A 22,651-nucleotide genomic window follows, 5' to 3' on the forward strand; every position below is an offset into this window, starting at 1 on the left:
ATTCTCTCAGGGCCATCACCCTCGCCATCTCATTCGGCCTGCAACCCAGCTCTGCGAGGGCAGAGCAGGTGGCTCTGCTGGTCTATAATAAAAAGACTCGGCACACAGCAGGGATAAGTAAGCATCCAGCAGGTTCCAGCAAGCCAGACAGCGTAGGCATGGTAGACCAGTAGGAGCAAGGCCAGCTTACCCAGGAAGGCACACCAAGCTCCATCTGTTTTTTGTTTGCTGAGGAGGTTGGGAGAGGGGGAGAGGTACAAAGGAAGAAGGAAGATCTGGAAGATTTGAATGTTTGTTATTTTAAAAAAAAAAAAAAAAAAAAAAGAGCCTAAAGTGGTCATGAAGGAAAAACCCCAAAGAGTCATTGGATTTTCTTATATATTTTCTAATTAGTCTTAATTTTATTTTGAAGTATCTACTGGAGATAGAAAGAGGGGCGTGAGAGAGCCCTATAGTCTTTTCGGAGGTTAGGGCCTCTGCAGTCTCAACCCAGTCCAGGGAGAGTGACCCCGGCTAACAAAGCTCTCACAAGGCAGGGCGCTAAGAAGAGAGAAGGGGCAAAGAGCACGGAGCTGACGTCACTGGGAACATCAAACAACTCTGTGCTTTTGCCATCGAAGCGTCTGCGTCGTTACCTTTCACAGGGAAGGACGGCCCTGTACGGTCTCAGCCTTGCTGCTGGAAGAGCGACCGTGCAAACAAGCAGCACCCACGTCACCGGGGAGCTTGACGGTGGAACTGCAGGCCCCAGAACTCCTGACGGAGGCAGGGACTGCCTTTTCACCAGACCCCAGGTGCCTCACATGCACATTACAGTTTCAGAAGCACTGGTCGTAGAGCAGAAGTGGTCACATCTGGTTGCCTTTGGCTGTTTTGTAGATAAGTTTTTATTGGCTCATAGCCACGCCCATTCATCTATAGCGGCTTTCATTCACCTATGGGTGCTGCCATGGGCCGAGCCGAGCAGCTGCAACAGAGACCACAGAAACCATGTGGTCTACAAAGCCTAAAATGTTCACTGTATGGCCCTCTTCCATCCAACCTCTGATCTAGAACACATCAGAGTTTTCTGGCTTTAGTCAAGACAAGCATGGCTGCTCAAAGCAAAATGTAGTTCCTTTTGTGCCTTGGCAACCACTGAAATGAGTTCTGTGTTTATGTGCAATACCCATGCTCTTTTGAAGCCCCTGACTAACCTACAACTATTTCATGTTCGTGTTCACTTATAGACTCTAGGGACCGTCTAGGAGCTCTGAGTGCCTATGTACTCTGCTGCCAGAATCATCTTCCCATAGCTAAGCTCTGTTCAGATCATCAGTCCTCCTTAAAGCCTCCAAAGACCCCCTGCATATAGGGCAAGGTCCATCCCCTACAAGGTCTCTACCCCTCCCGTATTCTGTCTTTTCAGCTTCATCTCCAATCACTGCCATTGCTTCATACACCCAACGAGGCATCCAAACTAAACCACCAACATCTGCTGCCCCCGCACCTGCCCACTGCCTGCCACGTGGTCCTAGAATGCTTCTGTCCACATCTCCAGACGCTCCCTCAGAGTCCATCTCAAACAGTGCTGCTCCCAAAAACGTCACGATTCCCCGACAGCAAATCACAGCCCTCTCCCTCCTTGCAAGAATCACAAGAAAGCACCAGTCCCTCCTGCAAGACACCTGCTGCCCTCCACCTCCTGTCCCAATTATCTATACATAGGTCACTGCCCCTACTTTTAATATTCTCAGCAGTGCCTTGGATATTTTGTTCAAGGAATAGTAAATGAGGCAAAAATATACATACACTTCTAGCACTTGAAGGTTCCCCCCAAAACAAATATATATGTATGTGTGTATATATATATGTGTGTGTATATATATATATATATCAATACACACACACACCCTCATTTCAAATAAAGAAATAAATCCCCTCTAGAATGGGGGGGCCTAAGGAAAAGGATTTGCCTATAATGGAACCTTCCACATCTTCCCTTTTTGGGTTACCCTCATAGAAACAAATCCCAGCGCTATCTATTCCTGAATAAATAACCGTAGCTTCCCCAGGTCATAACACGTCTACCGTGTCACATGGCTGTAAAACTAAAGAGGACAACTTACGTAAAAGGCGCCTTGCATAGTTCCTGGCACACAAAAGCCACTTAATAAAAATTAGTTTCCTTTATTCCCTTCCCTTCCTCAGGGGAAGGGATCGTGGCCTGATCTGTTTCCCCCACACTGCTGCCCTGCTGAGTGAATAAAACACAACTCGATTCCCTAGCCACTGAGGAAGAACTAACCATTCATAGTCCTCCCTCGTGCAGGAGCAGTTGGACACAACAACCGGCCTGTCAAAGTCTTCTCCATTAAAGCACGTTGCATGGGGCGTCCTCCGTTTGAAAACAGTCTTGTGTCCTAGCAAACACTCATTGCCCCGCTCATCGGACGGGGACCACAGCTTGTAGTCATTCTCTGTGCAGGGAACCCCTGTGGAAAAGAAACACAGCAGGAAGCATTAGAGGCCCGCGTGGAGTTTCCTGTCATACCCACCCCTTGGCCGAGTCCTCCACTTCCTGTCCATCCTGGTGCTGCCCCACAAACACACAGACCTCAGGAGCCATCCCAGGCCTCCAACGGGCTTGCTTTGAAGCTGGGCAGCACCCATGCAAGTGGAAATGGTACTACCTGAAAGGCAGGCATTCAGCTGAGAAAGTTGGGAAGAAGCAAGCCACCTTGTGGCACTACCCAAACTTCTGAAATGTTTCAGGAGAGTCAGCAGTTCCCTTTAGAAACAGCTACTCAGAAGTGTTTCTCTCCTAGGGAATCAGGGAAAGGCTGAAGCCTTGATGGGCGGTGTCACTCACGGGCGTTGTTCCCCGCCTGCTCCCTCGGGCAGTGTGGGCACATCTGGTAGTGTGGCCCGAGAGCAAAAGAGAGTTCCCTTGCCCTATTAGGAGATACAGGGTCTTCCTGCAAAGAGGCTGAGAAATAGCAGGACACTGACACTGTCACTCCATTGGCCCACATCCATTCAAAATGTAAGTTGAGTGCTTTCTACAGGAATTCCAAAGTGTACCTATGTCCATATTGGTACTTTGTGTCTTCAGTCAGATTAAACACGACCCGAAGATGACACACAACTGTCAATTCAATACCAGGCATGGCAGCAAACTTATTAAACCCCAGCTGACTACAAGGCTATCAGTCTGTCCAGCAGGTAGAATGCTGCACGGGACAAGTTGCTGTTTGTAAGGACATTCTAACCTAGTTGATGGAAGATGGCACACACAGAGGAACAGACACAAATTTATAATTCAAGGCATGATGAGTATGCTTATGTGCTGGGCGGGCATAGAGAAGAGGGGAGATATCTTCTGGTTGGGGTATTAGCAGCAAGTGTCTTGGATCCTGAAATATGAAAAGCATTTCAAATAATGAAGATTGAATGAGTGGGGTTCAGAAGGAACTGGGGGCATTCTGGGCAGCTGGAATAATGTTAGTCAAGGATGAGAAGAAGGAAAGGGCAGGGTAACATGGGGAGGCAGGGAGAGGATGCTGAAGTTTCCCTTCTTGCTTGCTTATGCATCTCGTGTCTAGACTAGCAGATCATAACTAGATCCTAGATGGCTCTGAGAGGACCCTGCATCCCTTGGCACGCTGACATACAGACAGTAAGGCATCCTCACTGATTATGTCCAATTGGACAGGTGATTTGGAAAAACGTCTTTCATTCATCCATCCATCCATCCATCCATCCATATACTCAACAGACATATTATTAAACCTACTGTGTGCCAGGAACTGCACAAGGAAACTAAGATACAAAGAACAACACACAGTCCTACTCTAAGAAGAACTGAGCAAATCCTCAATTACCTCCCTGTGATTTCTGCTAAGCTGTATGTGCCCATATACCCCAGTGAATCACAAGCGCTTCTCTCGTCTGGCTGGGGCTTTGCACACAACAGGTGGTCAATAAATATCTACGTGAAAAAGGCCACGGAGGCAACAGCTTACCCAAGGCATCCGTGGCATTGACCTGGAGGATCAGCCAGCTGTGGACGTTCTCTTTGTTCGAGCCAAAGATGGTGAAGACGGTGCTCTTCTCCCCAGGTTCTGTGAGGAGGCCGTACACAAACAACGGCTTCTCAGAGAAGACGAACGTTTTCCAGGTCTCACCTTCATTGGTACTGTATCTGCCAAAATGCAAGTAAAACAATCCTTGCTGCTAATATCTGTAAGGCAAGGGCTTGGTTTCCAGACAACAATCACCATTAATAGGAACTGGGGCTCCTTGGAGAAATCGCTAATCCTGGGCTAACACAGGCAGTTTAAGGCTGTACCAGAAAGCAAGGAAGAGCTCAGAGACTAACACAGTCATCTCACAAGGACACAGGAACCAGCTTTATGGGGCTCCAACTGGCCAAACCTAGGAAAATTTAAATATAAAAGAACAATGATGGTAGCAGACTGTCCATTGAATACGGCATGGGTCTCTAAAGACACTAAAAAAGAGAGGAGCAAAGGAGGCAATTTTTTTTTCTCATATTAGAATATCACCTAACAAAGGTTGAAAACAGTAACAGAATGAGAAAACTTACCATTCTCTAAACCCCACTGCAATAACCAAATCAGACAAGGGTCGTCATGACATCCTAAAACCACTGGGTGAAAGTAGTGGGAGCCAGGATGTTCATATGGTGTAAAGATATCAACTCATAGAAAAATCATTCACTACAAAGGGGGAAACGTAATTTTACAGTGGACAATCTGGGTGTCACAACCTTAACCAAACTTAGCATCACCAACAGTGGGACAACCCGACATTATGTTCCCACTGAATAAAGCATTGAGACTAACACATCATCTGTGTACAACTGTACATCATCTACACAACTGGATAAATCCAAAATGTGGGACATTCTGCAGGACAGCTGCTCTGGATTCTTCAAAAATATCAAGGCCGTGAAAACCAAATAAACAAAGAAGGCAGAGGGCTTGTTACAGATCAAAAGAGACTAAAGAGGTGTAACAACAAAATGCAGTGCATAAGCAAATTTGCAATATGTGAATCCAATCCAGGATTCAGTTCAGGATGGACTAAATTCTGGATTGGGCAGGGGTGGGTGGGGAGGAACAGCCGTAAATAATATGGGAGCCATAAAAATTATGGGACAACTGAGAAAATATAAATACAGTTTATAAGCAATATTGAGCTTATGTTAATTTTCTTAGGTGTGATAATGGCATGGTGATTATGTGGGAAAATGCCCTTATTTACTGGAGATACATATTTAAGTAGTTAACTGTGAAGAAGCATGATGTCTGCAACTTTCTTTCAAATGATTCAGCTAAAAAAGAATGAATAGGCTACATAATAGAATAAATAGAGTGACATACAGTAAGGCTGGGCATAGTGGCTCACACCTTAATCCCAGCACTCTGGGAAGCCAAGATGGGAGGATCGCTTAAGCTCAGGAGTTTGAGACCAGCCTGAGCAAGAGCAAGACCTCATCTCTACTAAAAAAAAAAAAAAGAAAAGAAAAAAAAGAAAAATTAGCCGGGCACAGTGGCACAGGCCTATAGTCTTAGCTACTTGGGAGGTTGAGGCAGGAAGATCACTTGAGCCCAAGAGTTTGAAGTTGCAGTGAGCTACAATGATGGCACTGCAATCTGGCCTGGGTAACAGAGTGAAACTCTGTCTCAAAAAATAAATAAATAAATAAATAAAGTAAATTGGGAAAAACAGGAGACATAGATAGATGATAGAAGTAAATTGGCAGATATTAACAATTAGTGACCCCAGGGAAAGGTTACGTGGTATTTATATAGCTCTTCCAACTTTTATGTAGCCTTAAAAAGTAAAAAGTTGGAGAAACAGTATATTCCAGGAAAAGTCTCTAAGACAGACTATATCAGAACAAGGAAGCAAGCCCTTGAAAAAATAAGCAGCACTTAAGTAATTGTACTAATTTTAAATTATCTTTTGTACTGAACAAGGGGGTGAGGGAGAGGAAAAACATCTGCCTGATACTTGCTTCGTTACCCAGTGAGCTGCTGAGGTGCTCAACATGAGAAACTACTCAATCAGAGCTTTCTTTAGAATCACAGAGCTATTAGGCCTTTCGTAAATCCTAATTACATACATAGCATTTTCTTTCACCTTTCCTGTGTTTCTGAGATTTTAGTTTTACTCCCTGAGGATGCTAACACTTGTCATAAATCCTTTTTCATGACATCACTCAATCCAAACGCTTCCTCTCAAATTGAGAGTACTACAATTGATACTTCTACAAGAAGGCGAGGGGTTAAACCAAGTGCTAAGGTCACAAGGCAATATAACAAATGTCAGTGGGAGACTAAGAGATCTCTTCTACAGATATTTTAAAAGAGGAGAAATTCTCATCTGGTCTATATGCTTTTGGTTTAAACGAATTTCAAAGCAGATTTTTGGATATGTTAACTCATTCAGATTCCCTCCTTGTACCAGTGTAAAGACTTAGTACCACTTTTTACCAGAGTCGGCCCATTATCCAGACCCGATGGTAGCTATCTGCCCGCCCTGTGATATTGCTGGAGTCCATCTATTTGTAGATTGCCAACTTTATTCAAGAGCTCCTCGAACCCAAGATAATCTTAAGAAATGAATCATCCCATTTCTTGAGAGGTTCCCAGAGGATTCTAACAATCACTCATTAATGAAACTAACAAGCAGGTGCATGACCAAGCACAGCCTTGTATTTGAGAACAAACTGCACATTTAGAACATGATGCTTTTTTTCAGAATTTTGGGGAAAGGCATTCGCATTATCAACTACAACAGTTAAAGGAACATCTATTTTGGACTGAATGCTTGAACCCTAAAGGAGAATCTGTGTTGGTAAGTGAAAGTGACAAGAACCTTGTAAGAAAACAAATCTGACCATCAGCTGACCAACATAGTGAGACCCCATCTCCACAAAAAAAAAATTTTTTTTTTAATTAGCTGGGCTTGGTGGCATGCACCTGTAGCTACTACTCCTGAGCTACTACTCAGGAGGCTGAGGCAGGAGGATCACTTGAGCCTAGAAGTTTAAGGTTACAGTGAGCTACGATCATGTCACTGCACTCCAGCCTGGGTGACGGAGTGAGATCCTGTCTCAAAAAGAAAATAAAGAAAGAAAGAAAAAGAAAAAGAAAACAGACCAAGTCATCTTTGTATTCTTAAGTTGTAAAAGAGGGTACAGGGCCCTAGTCTTTAGGAATGGAGAATTCAAACTGTTCAGATAAAAATATACACATAATCCAATGGCCAAAAACTATCAAGAGGATAGGAAGGTCAGAAAATATAATAATATAACATAATAAACCACAGATACTTTAAAAGGAGGAAGCAGTGGTAGCTGTCCCACTTATGACTCTAACGTGTAGCTACACAGAAAGGTCCTTGACAGGCTCAGATTTTTAAAGAACATGTTCAAGATGGGAAAAAAGTCATATAACCAAGGGTAAAAAATTAAAGAGCAGTAGTAGCTGCTAGTTAATTCTAACTGTAATTTTTTACAGCCAGTAGTCAGATAATTCACGTTCAAAATGAGTCAAGGATTATGTTTCAAATTACCAAAATAATTGGTAGATTGGTGGGCTGGTTACTTAGTAAGTTATACAAAGAATTAGAAAGGAACAGGATCATTGTTCTGATAGCCAATAGTATAAATAATAACAGATACAAAAGAGAGAGAGATATATATTTATTCATTTATGAAAGCCATCACCCAGTTCTGCCTATCTTTATTAGACCTTTGAACTGCGGAATATTTCATGTTTCCTGGCGAAATGGAAAAATGTGAAGAAAATAAAGATTTCATTAGTAGAAATTTTAAAAAAATAACCTAGCAGTAAAGCTGGGTCTCCAAAAAAAAAAAAAAAAAAATCAAAAAAAAAACCACACAAAAGAATCTTTATTTTGCTTTTATCTTTATCAAAAAGAATGATCTTCAAACAGAACAAGGCCAAAAAAACAGAAGTTAAAGGAAAATGAGCACAAAATAAATTCTAGGGAACCGAGGACTTTAAAGATAGGATGATTACAGAGTGCCTTTTAATAATCTCTAGAAGAATCGTGGAGAACAAAGATCTCAAAGACTAGAATAGGAAGAATGGTTTTACTTCCCCCTAAAGAAGAAAAGGTGGTTTCAAGAGTGGATTATGAAACAGGTGATTTGAGAGCACTTAGAAGAAAAGGAAGTCAGGCCGGGACTGATGTAGAAATGGTTTTACACACATGTCATAACAAACTAATCCCATTTCTTTTCTCATGATAATTCCTGATTTGAAGAACAGGATAATGATACATAACATTCTTTTTTTCATGAAGATCTCTGTGGACCACACAGTTAGATAAAATTCACTGCTGGTGCAACAAACAAATCCTGAGTGTGCTGATGTATGTTTTGATCTCAACCCAGAATGGGACCTCTAGTTCTCACAGAGCACAACACGTGTGTTGATGATCCGGATAGGGATCTGGAAGGTGAATCTACCAGATTTGCAAAGGGCACAAGGCTAATTGTCCACATTATACACTAAATGCCAAAAACAGGATTCAAATCAACAGAATAAGCAAAAATGAGAATAAAAACAAAGCTCTACACGTAGTTTCAAAAACCTATCTGCTCAAATACAGGATGGGGAACATCTGGTCTTCAATGAGATCCATAAGAAAAAAGGATCTCTGGGTTTTTTAGTTAAATTGAACTCAGCCTACTGATACAGGTTACAAGATAAATAAATCTCAAAATTATTACGCTGAGTAAAAGAAGCCAAATACAAAAAATACAAACATATGAAATTCTGGAATAGGCAGAACTAACCTACGGTGAAAAAGACCAGCCATTGCCTCTAATTGGGGCGGGAGGGTGGGGGTGGGTATAGTGACTGGGAAGGGGCACAGGGTATTTTCTGGGGTGATGGAAATGCTCTATGTCTTTTCATGCATCCTTCAGAAGTAACCAAATGGTATATTTAAGATCTGAGCATCTCATGGTATGTAAATTGCACCTCAAGTTTTTAAAAAAGTAGGAGCCACTAGAGTTTGAGGTGGCTGTCAAAAATGTAAGCACAGCCTGAGGCTTTTATTAACAGAAATAGAGTATCCAGAATCATGTAGATATTAATCCCAATGTCTTCTGCACGTCAGGCTACTGGGGTCAGATATGAGCCCCACATTTTAAGGCACTGACATCGTGAGACAGACGGAGAATCTGGAGAGGTGGAGATTCCAGAAGGTGGAGATTCAGGATTCTACAGCATATGATGAAAGGACGTGGAGATGCTCACTGGAATGGCAGATGCGAGAAGGACATGGACAGGGTCCTTAAATATCTGAAAGGCTTTCAGGTAAAAGGAAATACCTGTTGTGTATCTCCATGAAGCAGAACTAAAGCCCACTGAATAAAAGCTAGAGGGAGGAGAATTTGGGCTCTCTTACTAGAAAACTTTCATTCATACATGAATAATTGAACAAATGAACAACAAACTGTCCCAAAATGAAATAGAAGCACCTTTTGATGTATCTGGCAAATTCCCCACTACTAGGATTGTTCAAGCAAAGACTGGACGATCATCTATCAAAGATGGTACAGAGAAAATTCTTGCAAAGGGTGGCAAAAGGCTGAACCAGATGATGTAATGTGCCCAGATTCCTGCTGGACACCTCTCCTTGGACATGCCACAGCCTCTTCAATTCCAGTAGTCCATGCCTGCATTCAGGATATTGCCCTGCAAGCCAGCTCCCTTATCTCTGTTTTCCTGTGAGTGGTACAATCATCTCCCCTGTCACCTCAGGATAGTCAGAAATCTTGTCCCCCAGCCCCAGTCCTCAAACCCACCCCAGCACCATCTCTCACCTCCAGTCTTGCTCCACTCAAATGCCTCCTCCTCATTCTACCAGAGCCATCTTTCCACAGTGTAAATCTAGCCATGCCATCCCCCCATCGAAAACCCTCCAAGACACTCTACCACCTCAAAAGCAAAGTTTAATCTCTTTAGTAAGACACAGGTAAGGTCCCCGAGGACTGGCACCTACATCCATACACCTGACCTCAAGCCCCCTTTCTCACCGCTCCCCACCTAGGAATTTGCATTCTATTAACACCAAAGAGCCCGCATTCCACACTGACTCATGCTGCCCCCACTTTGCTCAAGGTGTCTTCAACACTGGAAAGGCATTCCAACCTTGTTTTTCACACTTTCAGTCTTGGCTCAAGTTTCATCCCTGTCTCCCAGGCAGCACTAGCTGGCCCTCACTCTGCCTCCCACTGTGCCCTGTGCTCACCTCGATCTCACACCCTTTGGTTTGAGTGACCTGATCCCGTGAGCGTTTTCCACCTAGCCTGCCATTCACCAGGAGCAAGATCCCTGACTCGCTTTTCTGTCGCTGGTACCTGGCATCTTTCCTAGAACACAGAGGGGCATTAATTAATTTTTTAACCCTGCCTGTCAGTTTCTGGACAGTTAAAAGATGATAAGATGAACACCTGCTCCTCTATACCTCAAGAGGTGGAAAAGGGGGGTTAGAATGAAGTAGGGGCAGCTCTCTCTGCAAGCGCACTGGTAGGTGTTACTACTGGTGGTAGGCGCTGCAATCCAGTGAAGAAGTGAACTGCCACCTCCCACATTCTGGGACTATGGGGCTGCTTCCAGAGCTGACGTCCAGCAAAGACAGCCGCTCTGCTTCGTGGGCTGTTCGCAGGGGCTCTTCAGGATTCCCGGAGCGAATGCCTAGGAAATTGGAAGTCTCCTTAGAGAAAAGATCCTTTTGGGCAAGTCCAAAATCTTATTAGTAACTACCAATACTATCATCATGCTGACCCACAAACTGCCGAGAAGAAAGAAAAGTTGATCTCATCTTTCAGGGTCGAGCCAACAAACTTGCGTTTGGATCTTTTTTGGTCAGGGTACAAAAACACATCCACCCCTTCCCTGAAGAATGCTGATTACACACAAGGAAAAGACACTGCTCCTATGCATCCCCGGAGCAGGTTCGCAGCACCCATGTGCTAAATGAATAAGTGAATCCCCATTTCAGACATGTAGACACAACAGCAAAACAAAGCGTTCCACTTCTCGCTCTCAATTTCAATTAACAATAACAAAGGTAACAGTCTCAGTGGAGAATCAATGCAGAAGCTGAAACAAATAGCAATCAACTCTTAGTTATCTGTGCTAATCAGGAAGAGAAAGACAGGAATAATTTAAAAGAACAACCAAAAAACACACACAAACACACACACACACACACACACACACACCCTCTTATTTTAAGCAATGTTTCAACTTCTGTCCCCACTACCTCTTACTGGAGTTACTGATGCTACTTTAATTGGCTTTCCTCCAGAAAGATGGGTAAGTAGCAGGTCAGAAAGCCCCCTTTCCACGCAAGCCCCGCTCCCAGCTTCTTTCCCACTAGCTCAGAAACATCACGGAGCCACAGGGGGCCCGAGCAGCCCTGAACAGCGCCCCACTCGCCCTTGCGTCCTTGGTGTCTAGAACAACATCTGGTTCACTGTGGATGTCCAACAAATGTTTGTGTACTTGACCTGAAATGATTCTTAACAGAAATGTGCTCCAGTTCCAGCCAGGGCACTAACTCCTGACTAATCACTTGTTCCCTGGTGTGAAAACTGAGGAACATGGGCTGGGTCATTTCTGCTGCCTCCTGGGCACCACCAGGTTGCACACATCCAGGGAGCCCCTCCTCAGGTGTCTGCTCCAGGGATTGTCATTTACATAGAGCACAACAGCAGTGGTCTCCCTTGGAGTGGTGCAACTGGCACCCTACCCAGGTTCCTTTCGGTTTTATAAATGAGTAAAAATAAATAAAAATTAAAAATAAGCAATCTCAGAAGACTAAGTATGCATGACCTATTGCAATTCAATATGTGCGAAGTGCCTACTAATAGGAATAGAGCAGAAATACTTATCTGCAAAGGCCTTACTAACAAATTGAAGAATTCAGGGAAATAATGAAAATGTAACTAACAAAAGGAATCAGAGTATGATCGATGCTGAATTAACGGGACAGCTAATAAATGCTATGAGACTCAAAGGCGAGATCACTGTGGTTGGAGGCCAGATTCAAAAAGGCCTGAAGCTCCACCAACAACAGAAATCCAGTTTTGTCAGAAGCAGCCTCCATTCATGCATGGGCATCACAGTAAACCACCAGTGTGGTTTAAGGATATGAACTCACTTCAGTATTATTTCCTGCTTTTCAGAGCAGCAGGAGGAGAAGCAAAACACCTCTGCGAACAACACACTGAGTAAATGCCAGGTGGCTACACAGATTCAGGCCAAGCTCAGGCTGCTATCTGGGACACACGCACCTGTCAATAGGAGGCCTGTATGTATTTTCATGTTTGCAAGTGATTTATTCGAACAATGCCTACAGATACCTCCAAATGGCCTATACAAATAGAGGAATGCTACAGTGTCCATAATCCCCCAAAGTCTACAACCCCAGAGTCATTTTTAAATGTCTGGGGAGGGCATTGTGATTTGTTGGCAGCAGGTTTATTTTCCTGATCATGTTTTGCTCCAGCTAGTGCAGAATGACGCTGCGTTCCCTGAGCACATATGAACCGACAGATGGTGTAAGAGGACTAAAATCACGCTCAGGCCTTCAGAGGAGCCAGCTTGGAATGCAAATGTGATCTGTAGGGAAGTTAAACAAGGAAAATCGAGAGCGGACTCTAAAATCTGAAAGCCGTACAAAGAATGAAATGCAGTCCTAGGAAGCCAAACTATGTCCCTTACACGTCTTTCACACATAGCGGGGGACCAACAATGATTGTTTCCTCACCAATCTTACAGTAAAAGGATGGGGTGCTTGAGGGTGGGGGATAGCACCCTATTTATCTTTAGATACACAGTACCTGGCATAATTAGTGCTTGCTAAATGCGTGAGATGAGAATTAAATTAGTGGATATATAAATGACAGTATAAATGTGGGAAGCACTGTGCTTTGTGACAGTCATCCTCTGAGCAAACACCAATCTGAATATGGATACAGAATGTGGCATACAAACAGGGCCTCTTCTGACTCCTGTCTCTAAAGAAACAGCTGACCAGAGCTATGCGGAACAGAGAACAGCCAGGTGGAATGCTAAATGCCAGTGCTCTGCTTCTTTCTCCCTTAGCACATGTCAAATTAACTGCAGGGGAAAACCCAGCTGCTATGATCTCTTTTTCCAAACCACCCACCTCTCTCTTGCTGCTGGCTCTGTTTCTAAAAGGAGCAAAGGAAAAGAAAGCTTTTCCTCGCATTAAACAAGATGATTACAGAAGCCCTCTCAGCCTCCTTCCGTAATCTATCTAATGGGTTCAGCTCCAAAACAGGGAGAAGTTAGGGCCAGTCTGCCCTGACCTAACGTTAACTGTTCGAGAACTCAGACAGAAGTCATCAAACGACTGATTCTGATAAAATCAAAACTTAAAAGACTAGAAGTTACAAACTCCTAATATGTTTGCTTTTCAAAACAATATACGGCAAAGAATACATGACATAATCTAAAGACCCAAGCGCTAATCCTGCCTCTGTCACTAACAAATGGGAAGACCCTGGGCAGGTTACTTCACCTTGCTCAGCCTCAGCTTTCTTATCTGTAAAATGAAGCTGTTAACTCCAAATAGTCCTTCCAGCTCATCTATGAGAACCCCCCCATAACCTAATATAGCACAGCAAAAGTCAACTAGCTATTAAGACACATGCGTTCTGTAAAGTATTGCTCGTGTATCACTTATTCATTAGTCATTCTATGAGTAAATCTGTGTGTCACACACAAAGCAAAGAAAGAGAAATTAAAGAGTCTCTAGTTTTTTTTTTTTAGTCATTATTATTTATATAGAGTTGCACTTTTTCAAATCAATAAAATGATTTTGCTTGTTCCCCAACAATACCCCTAGAAAGGGGGTATTGAAAGGACAGGGATAGAAAGGACAGGTTGTTATTCCCATTTTACAGATAAGGAAAGTTTAAGTAATTTCCAGAGGTCACAAATTGTGCTACCAACACCCTAATGCTGTAGAAAGATAATTTACTTATAATCACAGACATAAATTTCTGAGAGAACAGTTAGATGTTAGAAGACTTAACCAGAGATACTTACTTCAGCTCGTTGGTCTCCATGCCCTGGGCAATGGCCATGATGATGCCTCCATGGTCCCCCCATGTGTAGTAGTGAGGTCCTGGAAGTGCCTGAAGAGGAAAAGCCAGTGCTCATGTCACTGCTGTGAAGGTAGCTGTGCAGAAGCCATGTAAACGTGCATGCACACACACACGTTAGCAATCAACCATTTGAATACGATTTTTCAGTTTATAACACACATAGTTCTGGTATCCCAATTTTTTCCCCAAATGAACAAACAAGGGGTTAATACTAACATGGCAAACTGTGAACAGCAGAGGTAAGACTCAAGCCCAAACCTTTGACTCTCCCCAACCAACGATTAAAAATTAACCAACTAGGGTTGCAGTTCTCCTAGGACAGGATAAGCTCCCTATAGCCCGTCCTTCCTGCTAATTACAACTAAAAACTCTGGACAAAATACAAAAAACAACTGCCAGAGGATGCTCAAAAGTAAACAAAAGCCAGAGCTTATTATGGAAGGGATTTAAAACCTGGAGAAGCTACGCACACAGTTGTGGGTTTCCTGGCATGGCTTTGCCCTGAGGGAAAGCCCCGGTCATGGAGTGCACCTCAGTCCTAGCCAGAGAGCTGAACTATCTGCCAAAGAAACCAGGAAAAGGAGCCCCTACAGGCTGGGGAACATGCAGATGGACTCCCAGAGGGGCAGTGTCGAAAAAGTAAATCTCCTAATTCTGTGTATGAACTTATTACATAAGCCCCAGTCTAACCCCTAATCTATACATGTGCATGCCCAAACCAGCAGAACAAAGGTTTAGCAGACTAACCTGAGATTTGAACTATCACCCACAAAAAGCAAGACAGAACAGTCAGAACCTAACAGGCTGATTACATGCTTTAAAAAAAAAAAAAATCCTCCAGAAGATGATTTCATTTCATGCATTTCATTCACATGTCCAGAATACAAAACCAAAATTATTCAACATATAGCATGCAAACCTAACTATAAGATGTGTCCGATTCTCAAGGAAAAAGAAAGTCAACAGGCACCAATCCCAGGGCTTTTAAAACAGTTATTATAACCATGTTCCATGAAGAAAAGAAAAACACATGTGAAATGAACAAAAGATAAGAATTCTCCCCAAAGGAGTGAAAACAGTTTTTAAAAAATAAGAACCAAATAGAAGTTCTATTAACAGAAAAATACAATATTTGAAATAAATTCACTGACGGACTCAAATGACAGAGAAATTAGTGAACTTGAAGATAAATATAGACTAACAGAAACTATCCATTCTAAAGAACATACAGGATTATTGAACTTCCTATTACAAATGGTGGCATAGAGGCAAGCTGGTCTCTCTTCCTCACTCCAAAAAAACAAAAGCAAATATACAGCCCCAAGATCTTCATCAGCAACAACCAAGAACTCAAGTACAAGAAAGAGATAGTTCCCGGGGCACAGAGAAGTGGAAAAACTGGGCAGAGAATCGAAGAACTGGACCCATATCCACAACACTCTTTCCCCTCATTTGCCCAGGCACCAGCAGCATGGAAAATCTCCCCTCAACTCAAAGCTCCTACACTGAAAAAAATGAAATTGAGGTGGTCAACCAGCTTCCCCACAATCTTGGGCCCTCTGGCAGGGGATCTGTCCTTTCCTTAACCTATGGGTAGCACCATAACTGCCTGAAGGAAGAAACATCCCGGAGGAGGTGGGATTACCATCTTCAGCCTTGAAACTTTGCTCTGTGCCTTGGACAAAGGAAATGCCAAATAAGAGTGGCTGTAGGAGGACCATTGCCCAGGACACAAACCCCTAGCCATTGTCTGGTTATCCCACACTGTTGCAATAATCCCTTTGGGATCTCCTCCATTTGGGACAGGCAGTGCTCCAATCATTTACCAGAGCAGAGGTGAACCTGGGCTTAAGGCGCCACCTAGAGCTGAAAAGTAGGCAGCCATTTAGCAGGGAGGATTCACTAAGCAAATTCATTCAATAAAAACCAAAACATTTTCCAGAATACACTATATATTAGACCACAGTCAGACAGTCTGGAATAAGTAACTAATCCTTCAATGCAAAGACACAGATGTGTGCCCACAGGAAACAACAGCAAACAAGGAACCATGACCTCCCCAAAAGGACAAAGCAAAAATCCACTGGCTGACCCTAATGAGATGGCAATTTGTGAGCTGTCTAACCAAAAATTCAAAATAGTAGTTTTAAGAAAACTCGGTGATCTCCAAGATAACACAGAAAAGCAATTCACAAATTAATCAGAAAAATTTGACAAAGAGATTGAAATAATAAAAAAAAAAAATCAAACAGAAATCGTGGAACTGAGAAATATATTTGCTAAACTGAGAAATTCTTTAGAGGCTCTCAACAACAGAATGAACCAAGCAGAGGAAAGAATCAGTGAGCCTGAAGATACACAGAGGAGAAAAAAGAATGAAAAAGAGTAAATACCACTATGAGATACAGAAAATTACCTCAGAAGACCAAATCTAGGAATTGTTGGTGTTGAAGAGAGAACTGAGCAAGAGCAAGGGGGAGATATAATAGCTTATTCAAAGAAACAATAACAGAAAACTTTCCAAAACTTGAGAAATATATAAATATCTAGGTACAGGAAGATCTTGGAACACCAGGAAGATTCAACCCAATAAGACTACCCCAAGGCATTTAATGATCAAACTCTCAAGGACAAAGAGAAGATCTAAAAGTAATGAGAGATAAGAAGCAAATAACAGGTAAAGGGGCTCCAATTCATCTGACAACAGACTTCCCTACAGGCCAGAAGGCAGAGGAAGACATTCTCAAACTACTCAAAGAAAAAACAAACTGTAACCAAGAATACTGCACCAGTAAAACTGTCATTCAAATTTGAAGCAGAGATAAAGTCTTTCACAGACAAATAAGGCTGAGAGAATTCATCACCAGACCCATCTTTCAAGAAATGCTAAAGAAAGTTCTTCAAACTGAAAGAAAAAAATACTAACATGCAAAAAAAAAAAAAAAAGTCTCAAGTTATAAAATCCGCTGGTAGATTAAGTACGTGGACAAACCCAGAATACTCTTCTATTATATTTGTGGTTTCAATCCACCCATAACTCTAGTACAAAGCTCAAAAGACAAATCTATCAAAAACAATAATAGCTACTACAATCTGTTAAGAGACAGAGCATTTAAAAATATGTACATTGAGACAAATAAGAGTTAATATGTTAGGGGGATGGAGTTAAAGTGTAGAATTTTTTGTAAGTCTTTTTTTCACTTTTTTTATATTCTTTTATTTGTGTTCTAAGGTAAGTTGTCATTTCAAGATAACTTATTATGTCTATAAAATGTTTTTGTAAGCCTTGTGGTAATCACAGCACAAAAATCTATAATAGATTCTCTAGAAATAAAAAGCAACAGATTTAAACATATTACCAGAGAATATCAGTTAAATACAAATAAAGACAGCAAGAAAGGAAGAAAGAGGAATCTCAAAACAACCAGAAAACAAACAACAAAATGGTATTAGTAAGTCCTTATTTATCAATAATAACACTGAATGTAAATGGTCTCAATTCTCCAATTAAAAGGCATAGAGGAGCTGAATGGATAAAGAAACAAGACCCAATAATAAACTGCCTTCAAGAAACCCACTTCACCTATAAAGACACATACAGACTAAAAGTGAAGGGGTGGAAAAAGATATTCCATGCAATTGGAAACCAAAAAAGAACAGAAGTAGCTATACTTGTATCAGAGAAAAGAGAATACAAAGCAAAGACTATTAAAAAAGACAAAAAGGGTTATTATATAATGATAAAAGAGTCAATTCAGCAACAGTATATAACTACAAATATGTACCCAACACCAGAGCTTCCAGATATATAAAGCAAACATTAATAGACCTAAAGGGAGAGATAGACTGTAATACAATAATAGTAGGGGACTTTAACACCCCACTCTAATGATGGACAGACAATCCAGGCAGAAAATAGTGGAGCTAGGCAAGGTAAACTCACGCCTATAATCCTAGCACTTTGGGAGAGTGAGGCGGGAGGATTACTTGAGGCCAAGAGCTCAAGACCACCTGGGCAACATAGCAAGAACCTGTCTCTACAAAAAATAATTTTAAAAAGCCAGGCATAGTTGTGCAAGCCTGTAGTCTCAGCTACTCGATAGGCTGAGGCAGGAGGATTGCTTAAGCCCACGACTTCGAGGTTACAGGGAGCTATGATCATGGCACTGCACTCCAGCCTAGGCAATACAGGAAGACCTTGTCTCTAAAAAAAAAACAAACAAAAAAAAAAGAAAGAAAGAAAGAAAGAAAGAAGCAGCACACTTAAACTACATACTAGATCTAACAAGCCTAACTGACATTTACAGAACATTTCACCTAACTGATACAGATAACACATCCTTTTGATCAATACATGGAACATTTTCCAGAATAGACCATATCTTAGACCACAAAACAAATCTGTACAAACTTTGGAAAACAGAAATCCTATCAAGTGTCTTCTCTGACCACAATGGAATAAAACTAGATATCAATAACAAGAAGAACCTTGAAAAATATACAAACACATAGAATTAAACAATATGTTCCTAAATGACCAATCGGTCAATGAAGACATTAAAGAAGAAATTTAAAAATTTCTGAAAACAAATGAAAATGGAAACACAACATACCAAAATCTAGGGGATATGGCAAAAGCAGTACTAAGATGGAAGTTTATAGCAATAAACACCTATATCAAAAACGTAGAGACTCCAAATTAACAACCTACTGATGCATCTCAAGGAACTAGAAAAGCAAGAACAAACCAAACCCAAAATTCATAGAAGAAAAGAAATAATAAAGATCAGAACAGAAATAAATGAAATAGAGACAAAAAAGTACAGAAGATCAATGAAATGAAAAGTTGGGTTTTTTGAAAATAAACAAAATTGACAAACCTTTAGCTAGACTAACTAAAGAGAGAAGACCCAAATAAATAAAATCAGAAATGAAAAGGAGACCTAATAACTGAGACCTCAGGAATACAAAGCATCATTAGAGACTATATGAACTATATGCCAACAGATTGGAAAACTTAGAAGAAATGGATAAATTTCTGGACACATACAACCTACCGAGAACCATGAAGAAACAGAAAACCTCAACAAACCAATAACAAGTAATAATATCAAAGCTGTAATGAAAAAATCTCCCATCAAAGAAAATCCCAGGACCTGATGGATTCTGAATTCTTCCAAATATTTAAAGAACTGATACCAATCCTGCTCAAACTTTTCAAAAAAACTGATGAGGAGGGAAACTTCCAACCTTATTCTATGAGGCCAGTATTGCCCAGACAAGGATACAACAAAAAAAGAAAACTATAGGCCAATATCACTGATGAACATAGATGCAAAAATCCTCAATAAAATACTGGCAAACCGATTGTAACAACATATTAAAAAGATCATTCACCACGATCAAGTGGGATTCATTCCAAGGATGCAAGGATGGTTCAACATATGCAAATCAACTATCATGATTGCATATGTTAATGATAATTGATAATTGATTATCAATTATCACACCACATCAAAAAAAAAGAACAAAAACTATATGAATACTTCAATAGCTGCTGAAAAACCATTTGATAAATACAACATCCCTTTATGATAAAAACTCTCATTAAAATGGGTATAGAAGGAACAGACCTCAAAATAATAAAGGCTATCAAACACATAGCTAACATCATACTAAATGGGGGAAAACTAAAGGCCTTTCCTCCAAAAAGTGGAAAAAGACAAAGATGCCCATTTTCACTACTATTATTCAACATAATACTGAAAGCCATGCCAGAGCAATTAGGCAACAGAAAGAAATAAATGGCATCCAAATTGGGAAGGAAGAAGTCAAATTCACCTGTGTGCAGACAACATGACCTTATACCTACAAAAACCCAGACTGCAACAAAAAACTGTTCAAACTGATAAAAGAATTCAGTAAATTTGCATGATGCAAAACCAACATACAAAAATCAGTAGCATTTCCATATATGAACAACAAATAATCTCAAAAAGAAATCAAGAAAGAAATCCCATTTACAATAGTTATAAAAAATGTAATACCTAGGGATCAATCTAAACAAAGAAGGGAAAGATCTATACAAGGGAAACTATAAAACTCTAATGAAAGAAATAGAAGAGGACACAAAAAAAATGGAAAGATATTCTAGGCTCATGGATTAGAAGGATTAATATTGTTAAAATGACAACACTACCCAAAGCAATTTATAGAGTCAATGCAATCTATCAAAATTCCAGTAACATTCTTCATAGAAACAGGGGGAAAAAATCCTAGAATTTACATGGAACCACAAAAGACCCCCAATAGACAAAGCAATCCTTTGCAAAAAGAACAAAGCTGGAGGCATCACACAACCCAACTTCAAATTTTATTACAAAGCTACCATAACCAAAACAGCAATGGTACTGGCATAAAAACAGACTCATGAACCAATGGAACAGAATAGAGAAGCCAGATATAAATGCACACATTTACAACTAATTCATCTTCAACAAAGACACCAAGAATTTACAATGGGGAAAGGACAGCCTTTTCCAAAAATGGTCCTGGGAAAACTGGATAGCTACACGCAGAAGAATGAAGCTAGACCACTATCACTGACCATACACAAAAATCAAATCAAAATGGATTAAAGACTTGAATCTAAGACCTGACACTATGAAATTAATAGGAAAAAACATTGGAGAAATGCTCCAGGACATCAGTCTTGGCAAAGATTTCAAAAGCACAGGCAAACAAAGCAAAAACAGACAAATGTGATTACATCAAGCTAAAAAGGTTCTGCACAGCAAAGGAGAAATCAACAAACTAAACAGACAACCCAAAGAATAGGAGAAAATATCTGCAAACTATTCATCTGTCAAGGGATTAATAACCAGAATATATAAAGAGCTCAAACAACTCAATAGCAAAAACATAAATAACCCGATTAGAAAATGGGCAAAAGATCAGACATTTCTCAAAAGAAGACATACAATGGCAAACTGATATATGAAAAATGTTCAGCATCACTAACTTTCAGAGGAATGCAAACCAAAACCACAATGCAATATCATCTCTCCCCAGTTAAAATGGCTTGTATCACAATGAAAGGCAATCAGCAGATGCTGGTCAGGATGTGGAGAAAGGGGAACCCTCATATACTGTTGGCAGTAATATAAATTAATTCAGATACTATGGAGAACAGTATGGAAGTTCCTTAAAAAAAACTAAAAACAGAACTTCCATATGATTCCAGCAATTCAACTACTGGCCATATATTCAAAAGAAAGGAACTCAATATATCAAAGAGATATCTGCACTCCCGTGTTTGCTGCAGCACTAGTCATAATAGCCAAAATATGGAATCAACCTAAGTGTCCATCAACAGATGAACGGATAAAGAAAACGTGGTATGTATACAAAACAGAATACTATTCAGCCATAAAAAAAGAGTGAAATCCTGTCATTTGCAGCAACATAGATGGAACTAGAGGCTATTTATGTTAAGTGAAATACGCCAAGTGCAGAAAGACAAATATTGCATGTTCTCATTCACATATGGGAGATAAAAAAAAAAAAAAAAGCAAAATCTCATGAAAATAGATATTAGATTGGTGGCTACCACAGGCCAGGGAAAGGCAGTGGGAGGGAGAGAAGAAGGAAAAAAAAGAACATAAATGTATTGCCACTGATCTGTAAACTTAAAAATAATAAAGATGGTAAATTTTTTTACCTCAATAAGAAAATTTTTTAAAAAGAGCATACAAGAAAAAAGATTTTTAAAAAAGTATCTCCAAGGACCTGTGGAATAATAACAGGTCCAATGTGTAACTAAAGTCTGAGAAGAATAGGATAAAGGCATTGAGGCAGGAAAAAATATCTGAAGAAATAATGGCTGAAAATTTCACAAATTTGGTAAAAGACATAAATCTACAGATTCAAAATCAGCAACCCAAACAGGATATACTCAAAGAAAACCCCTGCTAGGCACAAAACAAAACTGCTTAAAATGAAAGAAAAGGAAAAAAATCTTGAAAGCATCTAGAGAAAATGACATGTTACACACAGGAGAATGATAGCTGAAATGACAACATCAGAAGACTAGCAAGAAGACAGTAGCACATCTTTAAAGTATTGGAGGAAAATTATTGTCCACCCACAATTCTATATCCAACAAACATACACCACCAAGAATGAAGGTAAAATAGACATTTTTCAAATGAAGGAAAATCAAGAGAATTCATAGCCAGTAGACCTCCTCTAAAGAAATGCTAAAGGAATTTTTTAGGCTGTATGGAAATTTCCCATGAGATCTTCAGGAATGAAGAAAAAACAAGAGAAATGGTAAATATGAAATACTTTTTTCCTCTTAAGTTCTTTAAAATTCATATGATGATTTAAAGCAAAACAAACATTATTTGCAGGTGTTTCAATGTATGCTGATGATACATATAACAATAACATAAAAGT

The 22,651-nt window shown here is 40.4% G+C and overlaps 1 protein-coding gene across 1 annotated transcript in view; it reads right to left on the reverse strand.

Annotated features, from left to right (window-relative positions):
* The window catches only part of SORL1 (sortilin related receptor 1), a 167,204-nt gene that overhangs the window by 78,926 nt on the left and 65,627 nt on the right, over positions 1–22,651 (reverse strand). The window contains exons 12-14 of the mRNA XM_069470765.1: positions 14,136–14,224; positions 4,005–4,183; positions 2,288–2,474 (exon numbers count right to left, since the gene is read on the reverse strand). Coding sequence (XP_069326866.1) covers positions 2,288–2,474; positions 4,005–4,183; positions 14,136–14,224 — 455 coding nt within the window. The remainder of the gene's footprint in view (positions 1–2,287; positions 2,475–4,004; positions 4,184–14,135; positions 14,225–22,651) is intronic.

This window comes from Eulemur rufifrons, chromosome 6 (assembly GCF_041146395.1).
Source record: "Eulemur rufifrons isolate Redbay chromosome 6, OSU_ERuf_1, whole genome shotgun sequence".
NCBI lineage: Eukaryota > Metazoa > Chordata > Mammalia > Primates > Lemuridae > Eulemur > Eulemur rufifrons.